The sequence below is a fragment of the Plectrocnemia conspersa genome, unplaced genomic scaffold (genome assembly GCF_051122295.1).
Source record: "Plectrocnemia conspersa isolate PC_06_02 unplaced genomic scaffold, ASM5112229v1 ptg000002l, whole genome shotgun sequence".
NCBI lineage: Eukaryota > Metazoa > Arthropoda > Insecta > Trichoptera > Polycentropodidae > Plectrocnemia > Plectrocnemia conspersa.
The window spans coordinates 473,384-491,074 of record NW_028277166.1 but is presented as its reverse complement, the minus strand read 5'-3'; the positions used below and the strand labels follow the sequence as shown (position 1 = coordinate 491,074).

The window sequence follows — 17,691 nt, the reverse complement described above, 5'->3', positions numbered from 1 at the left end:
GATTTTTAATATCTAAAAAGTTATTTGGGCATGATATCAGATATGTTTTCATTGAAATCTGATTGAAGAATGTAATATCGTTTATAAAGAGAGAAAAGAACACACTGTAATATAATAGTAAACTTTATATTTATAATTCATATAAAATTTAACAGATTACACCAACAAACGTCATAGTCGAAACGCTTAAAAACAAATACATATGTCATAAAATAACTCCTTTTAGAGTTGATTTATGATGAGAGTAGTCGAATGCAAGAAAAGTGATACTTTTGTAAAATATTTAAAGTATAAAAACTATTTTAAATATTAAAAATAATAAAGTAAACAAATAAAAAATGCAAGAATGAAGAGTATGAAATAAAAAAAAAGTATTCCATTAGCGATTCAAAAAATCTTAAAAGTAAATGGTTAAAACATTAAAAATACTGTAGTCGCATCACGTCCGACTAGTTCAGGTAAAAATACATACAATTCTAATGAAGTGTTTTTTCCATACATACACACATTATACGTTATAAGAAGTAAACTTATCGAGACTGCAGGTACATTATTTTGGAAATGAAACAATCGCCTTATACACCAAACTTCAATTGCTATGAAAGAACACACTAATTTCGACGACTAGACGCCGCCAATATCGAAAGAGACACAAATTCATAAAAATATATCTATATATTCATATATATTTATATAGAGAAAGATCACTATGTTGTACTTATGAGTTATTAATTTAAGATTCCTCGGCTTCTAACTTTTATACACATACTTAAAATAAAAATAATACAAAACCTAAACGGTTTTCATCACAAATTGCAAAATCAATGTATAAAATCACATGTTCTATGAGTATAGTTCTTATCCATAAAAAATCATATTTTATCGTTGGTTTGAACGGTATCGTTTGTAATGTGACAAGCTAAAAGTAATAGGTGTACAAATAAGCTGATTCTTGATTCTTTTTCAAGAATTATATGATAAAAATGAAAACATAGAATAATCGGTACTTCCTCGTAATTGGGGGATAAATGTTCTGACCAACGCTCACTTAACCTTTAAAATACAATTATAAATGACATGTGAAAACGGCCAACAACGTTTTGCTACATAAATACCAACGAGCAGTAGAGAGTGAGGGTCAGTACCGGAAAGTACCGAATAATCAAGGCGGAAGTAATGAAGCAACGGAGAGGAATGTTAAGAAGTGGTTAAATTTCTATCCAGTTGTACCAAGTCATTGTCATAGATCTAATACAAAATGACAATATGTCAATCACAATTTTTGTCTACAGAAAAGAACTTGCCTATAACGGAAAGAATTTTTTTCAGTGGTGTTTTATAGGCTGAAGAAGCTCATATCAAAAAAATATCAACGTGACATCTGCAAAGGTTTTAAATTTGATACCATATATAAAGAACAAGCAACAATGGCCAAAGAGGCTACAAAATAAATGCCCAATAATATATTAATGTTAACAAAAACACAATATGTGTAAGCTAATGAAATTGTAAATCGCATAACAAATTACTAGTAAAAACTTTCCATGATAATTTATGATGGTTACAATTATCAAAATCGCTACTAACTCGAAAGAGAGAATTCAATAGTCAGATATTTACCAGTAAGACTTTTTTATAAAATTGATTTGAATCCTTATTTAATATTTTCATGTGAGACTATTTTTATCCTTCATACAATATGAGAAAGAAATGTAAATTTGAGGAAGGAAAATCAACTAATTTGTACACCTATAAGTAATAACGAACGTCAAAAAAGTAAAAGCTTACACAAATAAATAATTATGAGATTCCGACGATCTAAGAACAATATTTTCAACATCTTCAACAACTTTCCGTAAAATTTTGCATTTAAAAACAGCGTACAATTGGTAAAAATACACTAACATTATCTAAAATAGTTCGGGCAGACTTGCGCAGTCCGTCTTTTCACTCGGATTAACGCCACTGGGTGTCTATGAAAATTAAATTTATCAAGTCGGCTTAACAAATCTAATTGGTCGTATCGATACAACAAATCGAAACTCGATTCACAATATACAAAAATAAGTTAGCGACTAATTTCCGCAGTTTCAACGGAGTCGGTGGTCTTGTGTGATCTTTTGTTATTTCTTGGCCTGAAGCCTGGTGATACGTCAGGAAGGCCCAGAGCTCGCTTTGTAATAGTGAGATTCGCCGAACCACTCCTCGTGCTCGTCCAAGTATCTAAAAGACGACACAGTTAATAATAATAATTTTAAAAATATACAGATCAATATTTAAATTGTATACTCACTCGACGAAAATATCAATAAACCTAATAATTAATTTTAATTTGACATCGGCCATATTTGTGGCACTGAGAAATTCAGGTAATTTTACTGAAACAATATAAAACAAATATTATTCGGTTTTGTAAGTAACAAAAACAATTAAATCACAAAACGGGGGCGGATTCCTCAACGTCCCTTTGCAGTGACTAGTCGTAATCGTCAATTAATAATCGTTTTTAGCTTTTAGTAGGTCTTAACAAAGCCGAGTAAAATTCTATTAGTTTAAATTTACCAAAAAGCCTAGCAAGGTGAGTCGCCCCGTAGACTGCCGAAGGAAACGGAGGAGTCTCAGGAGGCACGAGGCGAAAAGCCATGGCACGATGAATCACGCCAGCGAAAGCACCTCTTATGTCGCAATTTAAATTCGTCAAATCCGTCGGCCTAGGACTACCAGATCTAAAATGAAATAAAAATATTATTAGCATACTTAATTATATGTCAACCATATATTCCATGCTTCATGAACCGGCTCCTAGACTAAGTAAGATTATTATCAACTCTTTTAATAATCATAAAAAAAACACATACACAGACGAGGAATTCGGTTCGACATTTGAAGGTCCAGCTACGCTAGTATTGTTCGTGTTATTGCTCTGCGATGGCTCTTCAGAAGATTCCGTATGAGATTGTTTATGAGATCGTAATCTGAAAGCGATTGATTATATAGAACCAGTCGAGTAGCTCAATATTAATTAAAACGTACCGTCTATCGGACGTGTTTTGGTGATCGCGTGAGTTAGAATGCTCTTCAGTCTTCGGACTCGGGGGTAAATGAGCGTACTCCTCCTGAGGACTATGCCTCTCCATTTTTATGTTGAACTTCGGACTCAAATTGTTCTGATGCTCGTCTCTCCTGTTAACGCGACTAAATTTAAAACTGCACATAGAACAATGATTGCTTAAGCATTTATAAACCAACCTCATGCTCCTCGCTTCTCTCATTATATTACTATACACTGCTTCTCTGTACTGCACATCTTCGGGTTTATACAACAAATTGGGATTTAGTAAGAAGTCAAAGTAGACTCTAATACCATCGGCTACTTCGTGCATGAGATTCAATCTGGAAAGGAAAACAAAATATCAAATATGTACAACAAATTGCTCTAAGATGTCAAACATGGTCTTCACTTTCTCATATTAGCACGTTGTATGTGCCCTTGAGTTTGTATAGTGTCGTTGAATAAAAGAAATCATAAAGAAGAAAGTAAAGCACAAAATTATTTTTGAAAAATATTGACTTCTGAGGTTTCGTTTTTGGCGACGGTTCGCAATATTTCGACCAATGAAAAAAATTTAAAATAATCGAATGTCGACCAATGAAAAAAAAGATAACAAATAATTCAAATAAAATAAAACAAGATGGCTGACATAGTGACAGTTGTTTTTCATTTGATTTTACATAGTATTATATGTATTCATACAATTTGGTTGAATAGCGCTGTTTGGATTGCAAATTAACTAGGTGAGTTTTAACTATAATAATTATATATACTATATGTACATAACATGCGTGAGGAATGAAAATAAACGTTGGTTACACTGTAGAAACGATTATAAACGGTTCAACTTCAGAGCGGCTTATGATGTTTCTCGAATGGCTCGAAATATTTGTTTGATTGCAAATTATGATTAATTATTATAGCTAAAGTATCTAAGAGGGTTAATTGTGACAATTACTTTACTTTTCGTAAGTGTGTCCAAATACCTTATCTACGTTTAAGGTTTTTATCCATATTTGTTTTATGGGATTGTTTCTTAAAAAAAGAGGCAAATTCATAGTTGGTAAATATCACATATTGGCATAAAAGTCTCCATTTATTAATATACATATTTTGATCATTAACTTAATTCTGTAAAATATCACATCTCCGATAGGAATTTTTAGCATTTTTTTGCATTTATTTTAGAGAACGGTCATATTCAGTATGTGGAGTTAATTTTTAGTGTACTTCTGTTATCTGGGGGCAAATTTATTCTGAAAAAATATTTATCACTTGAAAAAATTTTAATTCATAATTAATTTGTGTTTTAAGGTGTATAATTGTATGTATATTTTATATAATTTATATAGCAAGCTATATTATTTTTATATTATCACATTTAAAAAAATATTATTCCAAAAATGCAGTACAACACAATCAATGACTTATAATTAATCATATTGAAGCAAATATACAAGGGGGTCAGTCAGGCAAAATAAATAAATTGCAATGTTTTAAAAATAACATGACTAATAAAAATAAATAAACCTGTTTAAAAGCTGAGTAAGTTCTTCTTGAGGTGCTGGAGGATTTGCAGCACGAGATCGTCGCTGTCTAGACTTGGCCGACGCTTCTCTAGCCGCATACTGTTTCACGCAACCTTCGAGAATCTCCAATACGTTAGGTCTGGCCGGTAACGTTACGAGGCGGCCGTATTTCACAACTTGGTAATAGTCTGCAGTTAACCGATCCCTGAATAAAATATCAAAAAGGATTTAGATAGGGAACAACGATATGCTTAAATAAAATATGTATTTATACCGTATTTGTGGGCCCAAGTTGATTGCAGCGTTAGCGAGTGACGTTTGAGGATCGTGGGAAGCGTCATTTTTCCGTTCTTCTGTCGTCGTGGAACTAGAATCGGACTCGCTCGAAGATTCCGTGTCGTCTTGCTCGTCTCGTTCGGTAAAAGCTAAAAAGAATACCCAACTCCAAATTATTTATTGTTACAATTACGTAAAATTTATATTGACATAATTAATTAGTCGATCAGTACTAAATTTAAATTAATAACCTTCAGGATCTCCGCTGCTGGAGCTTCCTTCGCATTCCATTCCCTGCTTTCGCCGCCTCTTTTCGGTCGTACTCGTCGCATGACTAGAAGTGGCGCAACTCGTGGTTTTTTTCCTTTCTCTCCTATATAAATATGCTCCACTGCAATAGTTGTTCAAATGACACATTAGTATTATCTATATTTAAACAGTATGAAAATAAGCGATTCGAAGCTAACATTTGGAGCTGAGATTTCTCCGCTAGAGATCTTTGAAGTTGGCGATTCTCGTCGGTGTCTTTTAGGACGAAATCTTCACCGACGCATCTATCCCAAGACGAATTCCAGCCTTGAAAGTGTATCAGGTATTCGACTACGGGCCTTCCTCTCTTATCTTTGGTTTTGACTACTTCCAGCACCTAAAATTATAATCATTTTATAATTTTGTTCGACAGATTTACATAGCAAATTGAATGAAACTCTGATATATTGGAGGCCCTACATATCGATTTAAAGATACTTTTTTGAATCCCCTTTTCAAAATATGTCAGTCAATTTCTTCCTTGTCATGCAAATCTCCTCCAAGAGGCTCTAATATTTGCATCAAATTCTGGTAACGATTTAAAAAATAATTATACAAAACCATCGATGCACTTTTAAAGGCCTATCCAAACAGAAAGCGAAGCGAAGGCGTGGCGAGGCGTTTTTATTTTGTAATACACCGAGTCCTTCGAGTCTCATTCATAAGATTCAATTATGCAGCCTATGATACTCTCCATAGTCTTCCCGGGTTTTATTTATGTCGTGTACCCAAATTCTTTGCCCTTTTTCTTATTTTTTAATAATAAAACAGTCAAAAATAAAATATCGTCACACCTTCGCTTCGCCGCGAAAACGCCGTGAAAATGCCTCGGAACGCTTCGCGTTCGCTTTCTGTGTGACGAAACTCGAAGGACTCGATATATTACAAAATAAAAACGCCTCGGAACGCTTCGCGTTTGCTTTCTGTGTGACGAGACTCGAAGGACTCGGTGTATTACAAAATAAAAACGCCTTGCCACGCCTTCGCTTCGCTCTCTGTTTGGAAAGGCCTTAAATTATTCTATAAATCAATATAATTTTACATATACTCTGATGTCATAACCTATTTTTAGATAATAATATGAAAATTTTATAGAAAACTCTATTATGGAAATAGTTGATAATATACAATATTTAGGAGTAATTTTAGATAACAAACTAAATTTTAAGGAACATATTAAAAAATAATAGAAAAATTAGTATATTATAGGATTTCTTTAATTATTGTTCATTAGATAAAACTATGTTGCAAAAATGATAAAATAGGGCAATGAGAGTAGTTTTAAATAAAAATAGATTTACAAGTTGTAGAAGTAGGATTAAAAGTTAGGAATGCTTAATGTTCAAGAAATATTGAAGATGTCAAAGTATTTTAATAAGAAATAAAGATGTATAGTCCATTCAAGATGTTAATGATCATCATCGTTGTGTTGTAAATAAGGGTATGCATACATATACAGTTTTCCGCGAATTTGTTTACACCGATAGGAGAACGAGACCGTACGTTGGAAATTGAATTAAAAGTTATGTGTTATATTTTTATTATAAATTATTGTCATGTTGTGGAATTTTGTAATCAATAAGACAATTCCTGTATTTTTTTAAATATTATGGAGAGTGATTCCAAAACTGCTTATATGTTTTTGAGTTAAATATGTATATATTTAAGCAAAATAAGCAAGAAAGTGATATTTTACATTTTCCTCAATAAATTAAATTTCACATGGTCACCCTAAAATATTTCTCACCAATACTATATCGATGAGCATTCACATCTTGGATGGACTGTACATAGATTTAATACTAGAAATAGAAAAAATTGAAGGATAGTTGAGAAATAAATTATAATATAAAGTATTTTATTTGTTGTATGTTTGGGATAAAAATTAGCTGTATAAATTAATAAAATAAGTAATGTATTATATTAAAAAGATGTTATATTTACAATTCCAATTTAAATTTTAAAGTTTTAACTCATAAAAATGTTTGTGTATTAAAAAGTTCAAGTCGAATACATTCCATAATACATACGAATTCGTATTTATTGACTTGTTTTGCAAGTTTTAAAAATGATATTTTTTAATATATGTTATCAATAAAAGGAAAAAATTGCAATGATTTTCAGAATAGTAATGCTAATACTTGTGGGACTATTGCTTATTTTGCTTTTGAGCGTTTCGATTCTAAGATTATCGTATCGGTTTTAATTGATGATTCTATTTTTGATTTGACAGTTTGACAGTCAGAAATCAATCGAAGTATCGCTCGCTCGATCGATATTATGGCGCGATATGAAACTCTTCGATATTTGGTACGAGTGGCAAAGCATGTTTTTGTCAAAAGAGCGATAATTGGCGCGTAAACCGGCTTCAAGTGTCAAATTTGACAGGTGCTCCAGACCGGCGTTTTTAGGTTATGTCGGAGTACGCCGGCGCCGGTTAGGCGGGAAAATAGAAAATAGGAATAGCGACGGGGGCGCAGGCCGACATTTGGGGCGAGTCAACCGCGGGGGTCTCGAGGGGGTGCGAGGGTGCGAGGGTCGAAGGGGTGACGGGGGAAGCGCTAGGGGTGCGAAAAAACTTCGGACCTTGGAGTCGTACAGCACTTTGGCCTTGGTGGGGTCCGGCTCGTAGCAGAGAACCTTCTCGCCCTCTGAAAACTTGTAACGCGGCCCGCGCGTCGACACCATGCCGCTCAACTCCTGTTTACAAACATTGCGCCGCGGACGCTCGACTGTGACTTGGTCTTAACGCGATTCGTGTCGTCCATTATTCGCGCATTTTCATTTTATATTAATTATAAATTAAATATTTACACAGAACTGAATTCATTTATATTTTAATACTATTTTTATTATTTTTATTTTCCATTCTAAAATTAATTTGTTTTTAGCAGAGCATCGAACTGCTGTTTTTCTAAATGTTTTTATTTATATGAAAAAAATATTCTCTACCATATTTTAAAACATTTTATTTCCTCTATTGCTCCTTTTGCAAACTATATTAATTGATACAATAATTTATTACTAATAATTAGAGCTGTAGGTATATAATATATGATAACGATATAAATTATTTCACGAAACATACGTAAACAAAGCAAATTCGTATATTCATGGTTAAAATACACAGGATACTTATGTATATTTATTTATAATTAAAAATATCAAAGTTTCCTCTAATTATTAATTAAATCTTCCGATTTATTTTCATTTAAATTATATCGAAAGTTTTAAAACTAATTATAGTTTAAGAAATTATAATAGATCAAATCCAAAATACTAACTAAGTCTACTTATCTTTCAGGTACAAAAAGCAGAAAAAAAGTACAGACAGACGTCTCATCTCGCAAATTGCTCCATAGCTTGTCTGTACTTGGATACTACACTATGTTTTATAAAATGTTAGCTATCCTTGCCGATATTACTATGGACTTCTGACATAAGAATACTGATCAAAATATATTTAAATCGAATTTTGGTCAATAGGAGGGCGCAAAAACAATTATCACTTCTCAGCTGATACGATTTTATTGCCTATGACGTGGATGTTTGCCTTCTGAGAAAAGATAATTGTTTTTTGCGCTCCCTATTGGGCGAAAATCGGTTTAGATATGCTTCATTCGATTCTCACATATTTTAATTCGTAATATTATTATAATAAGTCTTAATAAATCGAAATATAGCAAGTACATTTTTTTTAAATATATTGCATTTTTAACATTTAACTTTAAAGTCGTTGTATGAGGATTTAAATATTTATTTTATAAAATGCTATTTTAAAGAACGTATTACAAAAAATCCTTGTGTTATTTGCCGTATATTCTTTACACGTAAAATAAGTTATTTCAAATCAAAAATATGAAAATATCGCTAAAATTGCTTATTGTTGAAATTAATATGTGATAATAATATAATTCAATCATTTAATTTAATAGCTTAAAATGAGACGAGACCTTCGGCCGACGACCATACATATCCACGGGGTTTCTCAAGCAGATGTATTGGTTGCGGCTGGCCTTCGCTTGCACATTAGACCCGATACGGAGCCTTCAAACCTTATCATATTTTTGCCATGAAATAAAAAATAGTAAGTAAACACAAATGATAAATTTAAAACCAAATTGTTGACGCCCGTTCCGCGTAATGTATACGTTCGCGAACTAGTTAACCAGAATTGTTAATATTCGACGGTCAGTCGGCTCCGACTGTCCTTACGAACTCGATAAACATGAGATGGGCGAAAATTTGCCTACTTCATGAAAAGTGCAGGCCTGTTGCCTTATTCATGAATTAGACAAATTATCTGCAAAATGCATGCATTGGGCATAATTGTTTTACTTATTGCATGTATTAAGCTAATGAGATAGTAGCGCATCAGTCGTGTTTTTTGGAACTAAATGTAATTGTTGACAGTTGCAAAACGTTCATTTGCTGTTCAAACCCAAATTTAATCAAATTGAATTAATAAAACACAACTTGACATTATGAAAGTTAAAATTATGGTAGTTAGTTTTAGGACTTTCATTGGGGCAAGTTGAGTTTGTTTAATTCGTTTAGGTTAGGGTTGTGTTTGAACATTTTGGCCTTAACGGGTGACGTGTCGCCCTACAACTATATTATATTTGGAACTGGCAGACGGGATTTAATAACTAGCGTTTACAATGTTTCAACTCTTGAAAACCATCACTTACGTCACTTTTTTACGCATAAAAAATGAAATTCTATATATTTCCCAATTCACACATTCGGTAGATAATTTGCCTAATTTACGAATAAGGCAACGGGTTTGCACTTTTCATGAATTAGTCAAATTTTTGCCCATTTCAAGCAATAAGCATTTTCATGAATTTAGTGTAATGTATATACAAATATATATCGCAATTCACTAAATGTATTTCTTGACAAATTATATTGAGATGAAACTTTTTCTAAGAATATATATTGTAAAAACTTTATTTAGTTCGATAGCCTGTCTAATCTGCCATTTTGTTTTAAAATGGCGGCTAATTGAAAAAATCAAAAATTTGTTACTTAGCTTAAAAAATGTTACAGAAAACAGTGAAAAGGTTTAAAAAACTTTTTATACTTTTATATACAGTAATCAACCTAATTCTTGCGGTTTTTGTTTTTACTATATTTTTTTATTTTCAATGAATAAAACTTTTAATACATTACCGCTACTAGAAAGTGCAACGAATTTTTGAATGAATATAAATCTTATAACGACTTTTTTTAAATAAAGCTATAAAAATATTGTGATACCTTACATATTTTAGCTCCCAATATACTTGTGTTGCTCTAATAAATACTGGTACTGCCCTAATAATTTAAATTAAAATATATTATAAATCACCAAAATCGGAAATTCACTAATTAAACATAGCAAATAACAGCAATAAAATAAAAATGAGTGATATTGGATAAAAATAACAATGCTTCAAATTGAAATTTTATAATATATTTATTGCGCCTAACGTTACTAAAGTCCCGCGAGCATATGCCTGTGATCTCATGATCCCTACCAACTTACGCGGTGGGGATACGGCGGACCCACACGACTGTATTTATAATGAGGTACCGAAACTTTGGCTATGGACTTCTGTATCATCTTCTATTAAAGATAATCTCTAGAACTTAAGGACGAATAGAGTAGTTCGTAAAGTCTCAGTCTGGTAGCCCTGAGGCTGCAGATTCGAGCCTCGGCAGCAGACTTGCATTATTTTTTATGAAAATGCGCTATTATTAAAAACCTGCCTTAGCTGCAAAATGACATCAATTGATAATGAATTATATTTCATATAATAGTTTATTATTAATTATATAGATGTCACCAATTCCCAGACTTTCAGTCTGCTGATTCATACTTGTAGGTATTCTTTATATCTGATTGACCTACCTAAATGCTACAGATTTAGCCCGTTGTGACGCATTGGTCTTGCGCCTGTCAGGTCACAATGGAAGATTAAAAAAATAGTGGCGATTCTTCAGTATCTTGAAGTCGTACTGTAGTAAAATTTTGCTTAAAACTATTCTAATAGAGAAATTATTATTATTATTAAAGTAGGAAATGAAGCGCAGAATCAGACAATTCGTTCTCAACATAATCGTGGACGGACAGAAATTAAAATTAATGTTTAATATCGATTTTAAGAAAGAGGCTAGAGGTTTCCAAATCTCGCTTCTAATAATATTTTTTATTATAATTATACTCACATAAAAAATAAATACAAATTGTTTATTATATATTATAGTAAATATTTATTTACAAAATATTATAAATGATTACATTAATTTTATAAGTCTATGGTTTTTATTACATTAAATTTATAGTCTATATTTTATTTGTCAATATATGTGTTTTTAAGCTTTAGATTAAATTATATAATAATATGTAAACTAAATAATATAATGTTATATTTAAAATTCGTTAAAAAATAATTTATACAATAAGTGACATTTAAAACTAAAAATGATCAGTTTTATCATTACTATGCCCATATGATCAAAATACTGTTTTCCTGAAAATAAGTCGTCAATCGCTGGAATGCTTTTGATCATATCATACGATAACGGAGTGACGACTCGTTCTGTTGTTTGGTGCGTATCTTTCCAATCTTCCGGGATCGCTGTTTAGAGCGCTGTAATCCACAGGATAAGGCTCCTTGGAAAGAGGACCTCTCGGAGGCACCAAGATCCACTGTCCCGCTCCGTTGGGATTCTTGCCGCAGAGCCAATTGCTGAAGCAGCGCTTATAAGTCTCAAAGTCCAGTTCTAAGTAGTCGTTCTGTGAATAAAAAATACATCAGTAGAGATCTTTAAGAAGACCGGAGATAGTAAAAATTTGTTCGTAGTGTTTAAAAGTGTTCATAAATGAAATAAATATGAATCTCATCTCATTATAACGCTGTTTATTGCTTTTGTGGGTAGCAAGATCAACAATTGACCATGTACGAGAATAAACGTTTAAGCGTTGATTAGTCGGCATATGGATTTTCTGCTAAACAATATGACCATATACAACATATCTAATGAAAATGTTGATTTATTTGTTCCCGAGTGTTTTTGAAAACTCACACATGTCAAGTAGTTGTAAGCTGTATCCAGAATCTCTTCACTCCTGGAAGCACTGAGACCCACTACGGACATGTAGAACGCTTTGAGCTCGTGCCTCGTTATGTATCCTGAACCTGAAAAAGTATTTTAGGATGAAATTATGTATGTGGATATAGCGACATGTCATTCTTAAGACTCACAAACCGAAAAAGCAAGACCGTGTAAGGCATAATAAGGCACTATGGGGGACGTTCTGAAAGAAACACACATTTTATGTAGGAGAGAGGTTTGGTTCACTAATGTGTGCAAATGGAGCATAAACACACTTTCAACTGGGTTTTGCCACAAAGATAAGTGTTGTATAAATATTTTTCAATAAAATACTAACCACTCTTGTTTATTACACCAAAGAGTATCTTGCAGAAGTACTGCATGAAAAGCGGCAGCTGTTGGAATCTGCTACACGATGGCAGATACAGAGGCCAGCGTGCCAGCCAATTTTCTAGATCGGTCATACCGGGGGGTACTCTGGACGATAACCTCCTCCAATAATACTTTTCAGCATATCTGCAAATATATATTCAATAACGTTAACCCTCGATAAACTATGAAGTATAATAAAGTATCAAAGTCAAGTGATAACCTTACAAAAAATAAACATTTGATTAAAAAACAACAAAAAACATTGTCTCAAGACTCACCTTGGCGGCAGGGGGCGAATGAAATTGTCAACGAATTCGTTCTTCACTTCCAACAGAATGTGGTATTCGGGAGAGTTGAACGACCAGTCTGCGAAGTGAGCTAATTTCTAAAAAATGCATACAAATTTTACTTGTTTTGCCGTATATTTCTTATGAAATACGTTGAAGATGTTACATCATGATCCACCTCATTTGCAAGTCTAGTATGTTAATATATATGAATATTCATTTTTAAATATATATGTATATACTATGTCACTGCTGTTTTTTTAGTTTTAGATGACTTTATAGTATATTTAATTACTTTATATAAACATAAAAATAAAGATTCTGACTGAAAGTCATGTGTTATTTCAGTAAATGTGTCAATCGATCAATCAACATATTGAAAAAACAAAAGTGTTATCAGATATCAAATCAATTTTAGAGGTTACTGATATATTTATCAGTATAATATATATATAAACGACATTCTGTATGAACAAATTATACAAATTTATTGTATATAATATTGGACTTTTTAAAAATTAAGAGAAATTACAAAAAAATTAGTATAAATTAACTGAGTTTTATCCAATAAAATTTAAATTTATTAATAATACATATGATTTGCATTTTACAAAATCATACAGTATTTCATTATTTATAGAACGATTATTACTATAAATTATTTATTACATTATTATCCCATTTTTATTTTCTAATGGATGATTTTTGTAGTAAGAGCTAGGTCATATCTTATACGATATAAAGTTCTCTAAACGATCTTATCAGCTCATCAAAGTATTGGTATAATTATAAATTTAGGATTAGTATTTTACAGTATGTTGATAGAAAAACTAAATGTAATATACAATATTTAAAAAAAGTAAATATAACATACAATATGTTAACAAATAATGGAATAATAAATTTTGCCCCCCCCCCTTGAAATTGGTCAGAAAAATGCATGTCATTTAATGAAATAATATGAATTTTAATAAATCGAAATAATAATAAAATCCACCATTGACTGGTGAGTATTTCCCCCCTGATAAATCTGTTTAAAAAACAGTCTCGAATCTATCCCGAAAATATTTGTTAAAATATGTCATTTCAATGCAATCATATCGGAATACATTTTCTCCGGTAGATATATATTTTTACCAATGAAAATATAATTGATCTGACAGGTGCTAGTAAAATTATATGAGTTGGACTTTTCCATATGTAGTAATATATACATTTACACACTGATCTTTGTTTATTAGCATGCGGTAAATGTTAGAGTGAATGTTTATTTTTTAGTGAAGTTACATTTTCACTGGTGAAGTCCAAATACATTTTCACCAGTAGATATATGTATATGTATTTCTATTAGCGAAAATACAATTTAAATGCGCTACTGAATTTATATGGTGCTCTAAAATGTCTATGAAACTCAATTTGATAGTTGCGAAACGTCCTTTTTCTGTTCAAACCCAAACCTAAGCTAATGAAAGTGCTAAAACTAATTAGTTTTAGAACTTTCATTAGATCAAGTCTAAAATACAAACTAAGCCAACTCATCTCTTAGGAGAAAATAAGCGGAAGAAGTACAGACAGTCTTCACATTCGCATATTGCTCCATATATAAGAGAGTGTTTATCAAAGTATATTCAAACTACTTCTGATTATAAGAGTGCTGATCAAAGTATATTCAAACCAAATGTTGGTCAATAGGAGGTCGCAAAAACAATTATCATTTCTCAGAAGGCAAAAATTCACGTCAAAAGCAATAAAATCGTGTCGACGCCATCACTGTGGGAACGCTCACATATTGGTCAAAATTCGGTTTAGATATGCTTAATTTGATCTCACTTATTGTAAGTCGTATTATGAACGATAGGTAACCGAGCGTTTCCCCTGCGACAGTGACGGCACGATTTTATTGCTTTTGACGTGAATTATAAACCTAGAATTAAATCAGAAAAAAGCATGCCATTTAATGAAATTCCTTGAGTTTTATTGGAATATAAAAATATTAAAAAACTGTTGCCCCCTTTTAGGGGAAAATATCGCCTTGAACATTTTTCCGGCCCGCGTGATTCATCACACTTTTACAAAATATATTTATTTTATAATCGGGATATATAATTTTATAAATGGCCCGCGGAGCTATGATGCATTTCCAAAGTGGCCCGCAAGATCATTTGAGTTGGCCACCCCTGGTCTAAAGTATACGTTGGGTGAAAAAGGAGTTCCCAAGAAAATCCATTGATGTTTTCTATTGTCTTCTTGGATATATGAAAGTGAGCGCTGTCTTGGTGTAAAACTACCCTTTAATTTATAAGGGAATGTGTTTTTTATAGTTTAGGTCTCTTTTAAACGAATTAGCCAAGTACCTAAGTAATTTTTTGCCTATAATTCAACAACTCATAATGAATTATGCCCTTCATATCCCACCAAATGCATAGCATTATCTTATTAGGGTGTAATCCTACTCTCGGGGTTGGAATTGGGGATTGATTGCCATCCAACCACTGCTTTTTACGTCACGCGTTTAAGTAAAAGATCAACTTCTTATACTTTAACACGCGAGTATTGATTAATTTAATTAATTCAGCAAAAATATAATTTATTGTAAGCGCTAACAATGTTTGGAACGAATTTGATATGCGTGGATTTTCATATAAATTAAATGATTGTAAATAAATTAACTGCGATAGAATTATTAAATTGATTGAAATAAAATCTTTGCGTCTTGAGACAACAAATACAAAAACGTAAACTTTATAAAAATTTGTGACACATATATTTGAGATAAGCGTTAAATGATAATAAAAGGTGGGCCTTTCCAACATTTTGTTTCGTTCAACAAAAGAATTCTGCGAATTTCGGTCATAGTAGATACAGCACAAATGTTTGGTGCCCGTCACTTGCTGTAAATGGATTTTGGAGCGGCACTAGTCACTCGAGTATATTAAGAAACAAATTCTCAAATATACAAATTGCTTTATTTTAAGAGTTTTTTAAATTTCATTCGTGATAGTATAAACGAATATTCTATTAAATTATTTAAATAATAATATATCAATAGTTGAAAATCGGGCGAAAATAATTCGATTAAGAGCCCTAGTTAATGCCTGTCATTTTTGACAGCAAAATTTCTTTAATAAATAGTAATTGCTGTTTGTTTTATTTTTACACGCGTATAACAATGTTTTTGATTGAGCACTTGTATAAAAATAAACGTATTAAAGGATATATGAGTATATATTTACTGTGCTAGACACTTTTCAAAGTGTTGATTATTTTATATTAAACGAAAAACCTTGTTACATTTTTTCAGTATAGTAACGACTTGTTGCCATTATGGAGCTTTTACGACCTCATAAATACGAATTAGACCCAACCAGTCCCACGGGAGTGATTTTAATAATTCGCCAGGAAAAAATATTGTCAAAATGAAACGCGCACACCCTCGAACGAGAGCTGCATGTTTCTCTTTCTAGATATTTTCGCTGGCCCAGTTCAGGGTCATCTTAGTGGTTCTAAAAAAAAGACTGCGCATTCCCCGGCGAATTGCGCATCGGATTAAAAAATAAAATAACCTCGCAAAAGTTTCGAAAGTCCTGCTCTCCTATCAGATCATCTCTGTCGGTGTCCAGCAGCTCCGTGAAGAACAGTGTCAGCTTCTCGACCTGAATAGCACTCAACGTTTGCGGAGGGTCTTGTTCGATGGTGTCGTTGCTTTCGCTGATGTCTCCTTCCAGACTATAGCGGTTCACCCAAGTGGCTGTAATTAAAAAAAAAGTTAACTAAGAAAAGGCATTCATGGGTTTGCGTAGCATTTGTTTTTATAAGTACAGTAGTTTCTGAGTTCTGTGGCTACGACCATCCTGATCAGCTATAGCGCAACACGATCGACTACCACGACCGGCAAATCGAGACTATTTATAACTTCTGACTTTTGTGTTTGTTTGAGTTTCGACCAAACGGGAGTCTTGTTTTATCGTATTAGTCAGCCGCGAGGCTCGTTCTATAAGTTAAAATATGCTGGTTTTAATTACGTTGACAACCATTTTGACGAAAACATAAAAAAAATCTATGTTCATCAGCTTTTTTTGTACAATTGATTTTGTAGATATGGATCATAAACTTACTTAACTTTCGTCACAGAAATAACGAACAGTATTGAAAATATCCGAATCAAGAATGATTCCAAAGAGTCAGACAAAATTTGTATTGTTTGTCAATAGCAAAGGAATTCAACCCAAACTTATAAAGTACCAAGTAGACAAACCAACATTTCATCCGTTGTTATTTGTTATGAGAAAATAAACGCTTGTTTTTGAAGGCAGGTAGCATTTGCCCTCCCTTGAATTTAACCAGAAAAATGCATGTCATTTAATGAAATATTATGAATTTTAGTGAAATCGAAGTATTAAAAACACGACCACTCACTGACCAGCTTTGGTCCCCCCCCCTCTGGAAAAATATGAAATTCCGTCCCTGATTCTGAAATCAGAATTCCGTCAGAAATTCTCGAGTTATCCTTGAAATAAAATCTAAAAAAACAGTCTCGAATCTATCACAAAAATGTTTATGTAAATGGTGCTCAAATTTTTCCGGATATGAATTTTGCGGTTAGATTTTTACGAACAGTAACATTCCAAACAGGACTTTTGCTGACACTGATTATTTCGAACATAGATTATTCCGAACAAAAAAAATATTTTATTTAAAAAAATTAAGGTAAAGTAGCAATCAACTTGAATTAAATCCAACGAATCAATGTTTTTACTTCGTG

General features: G+C 32.2%; 2 protein-coding genes across 3 annotated transcripts; both read right to left on the bottom strand.

Moving 5' to 3' along the window:
- Nucleotides 1–112: 112 nt before the first annotated feature.
- Nucleotides 113–7,901, bottom strand: msl-3 (male-specific lethal 3). Its single transcript, XM_088205495.1, has 11 exons — nucleotides 7,753–7,901; nucleotides 5,325–5,503; nucleotides 5,109–5,248; nucleotides 4,856–5,006; nucleotides 4,583–4,786; nucleotides 3,250–3,393; nucleotides 3,034–3,183; nucleotides 2,859–2,975; nucleotides 2,563–2,726; nucleotides 2,294–2,378; nucleotides 113–2,223 (listed from the first exon to the last, which is right to left on the bottom strand). The coding sequence occupies exons 1-11, from the start codon at nucleotides 7,852–7,854 to the stop codon at nucleotides 2,154–2,156; spliced, it is 1,506 nt and encodes a 501-aa protein (XP_088061621.1). The 5' UTR covers nucleotides 7,855–7,901; the 3' UTR covers nucleotides 113–2,153.
- A 3,499-nt stretch (nucleotides 7,902–11,400) lies between these two features.
- Nucleotides 11,401–16,907, bottom strand: LOC148237240 (uncharacterized). Of its 2 annotated transcripts, XM_088205446.1 has the most exons (6): nucleotides 16,749–16,907; nucleotides 16,493–16,677; nucleotides 12,921–13,027; nucleotides 12,608–12,786; nucleotides 12,241–12,353; nucleotides 11,401–11,950 (listed from the first exon to the last, which is right to left on the bottom strand). In XM_088205446.1, exons 1-6 carry the CDS (start codon nucleotides 16,777–16,779, stop codon nucleotides 11,726–11,728), a joined length of 840 nt encoding a protein of 279 aa, XP_088061572.1. In that variant the 5' UTR covers nucleotides 16,780–16,907; the 3' UTR covers nucleotides 11,401–11,725. The 2 variants fall into 2 exon arrangements, with proteins under 2 accessions (XP_088061572.1, XP_088061573.1); XM_088205447.1 differs by lacking the exon at nucleotides 11,401–11,950 and having other exon boundaries at nucleotides 12,332–12,472.
- Between the last annotated feature and the right edge of the window lie 784 nt (nucleotides 16,908–17,691).

Excerpts from the sequence above, each read along its gene's own strand:
- msl-3 (XM_088205495.1), bottom strand. The coding sequence starts at position 7,854 with ATGGTGTCGACGCGCGGGCCGCGTTACAAGTTTTCAGAGGGCGAGAAG. Across the intron at positions 3,184-3,249 it reads AGAGAAGCGAGGAGCATGAG|GAGAGACGAGCATCAGAACA; the intron begins GTTGGTTTATAA and ends TCGCGTTAACAG. Across the intron at positions 2,727-2,858 it reads GAACCGAATTCCTCGTCTGT|ATCTGGTAGTCCTAGGCCGA; the intron begins GTATGTGTTTTT and ends ATTTCATTTTAG.
- LOC148237240 (XM_088205446.1), bottom strand. The coding sequence starts at position 16,779 with ATGGTCGTAGCCACAGAACTCAGAAACTACT. Across the intron at positions 13,028-16,492 it reads ACTTTCGAAACTTTTGCGAG|AAATTAGCTCACTTCGCAGA; the intron begins GTTATTTTATTT and ends TGCATTTTTTAG. Across the intron at positions 12,787-12,920 it reads ATTCGCCCCCTGCCGCCAAG|ATATGCTGAAAAGTATTATT; the intron begins GTGAGTCTTGAG and ends ATATATTTGCAG.